Source organism: Apaloderma vittatum, unplaced genomic scaffold (assembly GCF_000703405.1).
Source record: "Apaloderma vittatum isolate BGI_N311 unplaced genomic scaffold, ASM70340v1 scaffold4129, whole genome shotgun sequence".
Classification (NCBI taxonomy): domain Eukaryota; kingdom Metazoa; phylum Chordata; class Aves; order Trogoniformes; family Trogonidae; genus Apaloderma; species Apaloderma vittatum.
The window spans coordinates 3,760-7,322 of NW_009733397.1; the positions used below are offsets into that span (position 1 = coordinate 3,760).

Genomic DNA, 3,563 nt, shown 5'->3' on the forward strand with positions numbered 1-3,563 from the left:
TCATTTCACTTTCCATTCTATAGTCTTTATTGCCGTCTACTGTTAGTTCCTCTTATTTTGGCCTGTCTTGGTGGTCATTTACTTTATCACTCCTCTTCCTTTTCTATCCTTTCTGTCCTTTCTGACCTTCTCCATTGCTTAGCAGATTCTGCTGAGAACTGGCTGCAGTTAGCTGCAGGCATGAGATTCTGCCTTGAAACAACTGTTCCCCTTCCAGTTACAAGTTATCTATGCAGTTGCTGCATGTGTGTTGCTATCCCCAGCTGGATTTACTACAGCAGCTATACTGAAGTTTGCCTTTGTTCTTTGTTTCAGCCTAAAGATATTTTCTTTAACTTCTGCCTTCAGAAAGGAATGAACATTATGAATTCATTAGCATCTATAATGTTTCATTCATGGCTCACTAGTGTGAGCACCTAGCACAATGAGTAGATATGCCAAGGATCACCTGTGAATAGTGTGACCTGGTAGGAGGTAGGTAATAGTTTTCCTACCTTTTAGCTGAGTTTGAAAAAGGTGAGGAAACGCCATGGTGTGGTTCTGACTTTGACCATCAGTCTAAACCCTCCTTACTTTCTTATTTGTATTCAGAAAATTGCTTCGTTACTTCTCGTTGGAAGCTTAGTGTTTATGAAGATAGTGGGCTTGATATTTCCATGTATTTGGAAAAAAACACTGGTTTTGCAGTGTCCCAATAAACACAGTGGGAAATTTCAGACATTCTTTATGTGCTTCTCTTCTGCTGAGGGTGTTGCTGGACAGCCGGCTGAACATGAGCCAGCAGTGTGCCCAGGTGGCCAAGAAGGCCAACGGCATCCTGGCCTGTGTCAGGAATGGTGTTGTCAGCAGGACACTGTACAGTCACTGATTGTCCCCCTGTACTTAGCACTGCTGAGACCGCACCTTGAATCCTGTGTTCCATTTTGGGCCACTCGTGACAAGACAGACATTGATGTGCCGGAGTGTGTCCAAAGAAGAGCAATGAAGCTGGTGGAGGGACTAGAGCACAACTTTACTAGGAGTGGCTGAGGGAATTGGAGTTGTTCAGCCTGGAGAAAAGGAGGTTGAGGGGAGACCTTATCACTCTCTACAGCTGCCTGAAGGGAGGTTGTGGTGAGATAAGTGTTGGTCTCTTCTACCAAGTAACAAGCCATAGGAAAAGAAGATATTGTCTCTGGTTGTGCTGGGGGAGGTTTTGCTTTGATATTGGAAAAAAAAATTTCCACTGAAGGACTTGTCAAGCACTAGAACAGACTTCCCAGGAAGTGGTGGAGTCACCATCGCTGGAGATATTTAAAAGACTTGTAGATGTGGTACTTAGAGATGTGGTTTAGTGGTGGACCTGGCATTACTGGTTTAATGGTTGGACTCTTAAAGATCCTTTCCAACCTAAATGTTTCTATGATTTTGTGATTCTTTCTGAGTTGGAGCTGAGGCAGCGAACTGGTTCCTGAAAACACTTGCGGCTCTTCATGTTGAGAAACATTCTCAACAACTAGCTCTGAATTCATCTGGTGTCTATTGAGATCTATAATAATCTCAGAGCTACTTGTCTGTCTTTTAATTGCCTTTGTTGTGAATTAATAACATTCATGCCAAAAAGTTATGCTAGTGATGAATCTTAGTTTAAAATTTTTTTTCTGGCCTGAATTTTACTTATTCTTTTGTACTGAAACATCACCCTTTCAAGTAAGTTCAAGTTCTTTTATAGAAGATACTGTCTTTCTGTAAAGATAAGTCCATGTGCCTTGCTCTTTTCCTCTTTATTTTGTCCTGTAACAGAAAACCTGCATCATAGCTGTTAAACTGCTGTTCTTGGAACTGTTTTTTATTTTGCTGTTTCTGTTGCCTATGTTATGCTTAAATGAAGTGGCTTACTATGTGGTATTCTTTGATTCTTGTTTTTGCATATTCCTTTTGTTAGCATCTTACTTGTATGTTTCAACTTACACAGATAAATATTGAATTCATATTACTACATGTGGCTGATAGGCTATTTGTGCAGTTTCATCTCTGTGGTGTACAATTAGTAGTCATGCCAGTGTCAGCAAGTATTTTTGTTTCTGTTTGGATGGTTTGTGTCCTATAGGCTTTTCTTTCCATTTGATTTTTTTTTTACTTGAAATTTTTTTTTCTGATATTAATAGTCCGTTTATTTTCTGTGTATCTTGAGTGTGATTCCATTGGATTTCCATCCTTCATTTCTTACAAACTTTTCCTGGGTTACCTATGCATCAGTTCTTTGAATAGATCCTGCTTGTGTTTGTGGAACATCACTGTATGTCTTTTTAATTTTTTTATTGTATTTTCACTAGGTTTTGTTATAAAACAATAAGCTATTTAAGACCAGGTTATTTGTAATCTGTCTGGATTTTTACATCTCCTGACATAAAGAAGTGGCTACTATTGTCTGTATGATGGAGAAAGGACTTGAAATTTTATTCTTGGACAACTTAGGTGGTTGGCCCTTATTCCTGATCTTTTGATTGCTTACATTTCTATATGTAGAAGGCTCTGTTTCACTGAGGTAGTTCAAGGCATTTCTGTAGTCTTTTCTGTTTACACTAAATGATTATGCATAATGCTTTAAAGGAGATTATAGGAAGTAGTTCTATGGGATTGGTGCACTTGAGCATCTTCAAATGCAAATAAATGTATAATGCTAATTTAGCTGAGGTCCTCCTCTGATCCAGTCAAAAGGGACCAGAAGACTTCTGTTCCTGGCCAGTAAAAGCAAGGTGGAAGGGTGTGTCATGCTTTCCTCCCATGGACCTCTTTATAGTCTCTTAGACCCAGTCTCTGCTCCAGTGGAGACTACAGGCAGCAGTGAAGAGCAGTTACAGGATGGATGATGCAACTCTCTGAGCTTCCTGAGATAAATTTCACCATGTAAACTTGCAGCTGCAGCCTTGTTCGTCTCCCTCTACTATCCAGTGCTCTGCCTCAAGCTCTGAGGAAGCTGAAGTACTCATCACCTCTGCTCTCCCATGCATACTAAGCAGAGTATCCTTCATGAGAGACTGGCCGTTTTCTTAAAGTGTTCCCTAATGGTGTGTTTAATTTTCTCCCCGTAGTGATCTGAAGAAGAAATACAACATAACAGCAATTCCTAAACTCGTGATTGTGAAACAAACTGGAGAAGTCATTACAGACAAGGGAAGAAAACAGATCAGAGAAAAAGGGCTATCCTGTTTTCGAAACTGGCTTGAGAGTGCAGATATCTTCCAGAATTTTTCTAGCTAACAAGTTGGCAGATGAAAGCAAGACAAAGCATCATGAAAATCTTTGTAGAGCTTTGTTGCCTCGTCCAGAACAAGAAGGGTAAGGCTTACTTGTCTTTGCTTGTAAGCAAATTTTGCTTTCCACTTGAAGTTTAGTTATTCCAGTAAGTCATAAAATGCAATTATTGTTTTATTTGTATTGTTTTATCTACTATATTCAGTATGAACCAAAGCATTGCTCATAATACTGAAGTACTTCAGGAGGATAGGCTGTTTTAGACAGCAGTAATTGAACACTGTGAAATCTATGCAAATACTTTGCAAAATCTGTACTGTAAGAAT

At 39.4% G+C, this 3,563-nt stretch overlaps 1 protein-coding gene across 1 annotated transcript; it reads left to right on the forward strand.

Moving 5' to 3' along the window:
• Positions 1-3,074: 3,074 nt before the first annotated feature.
• Positions 3,075-3,243, forward strand: NXNL2 (nucleoredoxin-like 2; the record flags this gene model as incomplete). The annotated part of the gene is made up of 1 exon (XM_009875863.1): positions 3,075-3,243. A coding segment is annotated over one exon (169 nt), but the record flags the coding sequence as incomplete, so codon positions are not given.
• Positions 3,244-3,563: the final 320 nt, after the last annotated feature.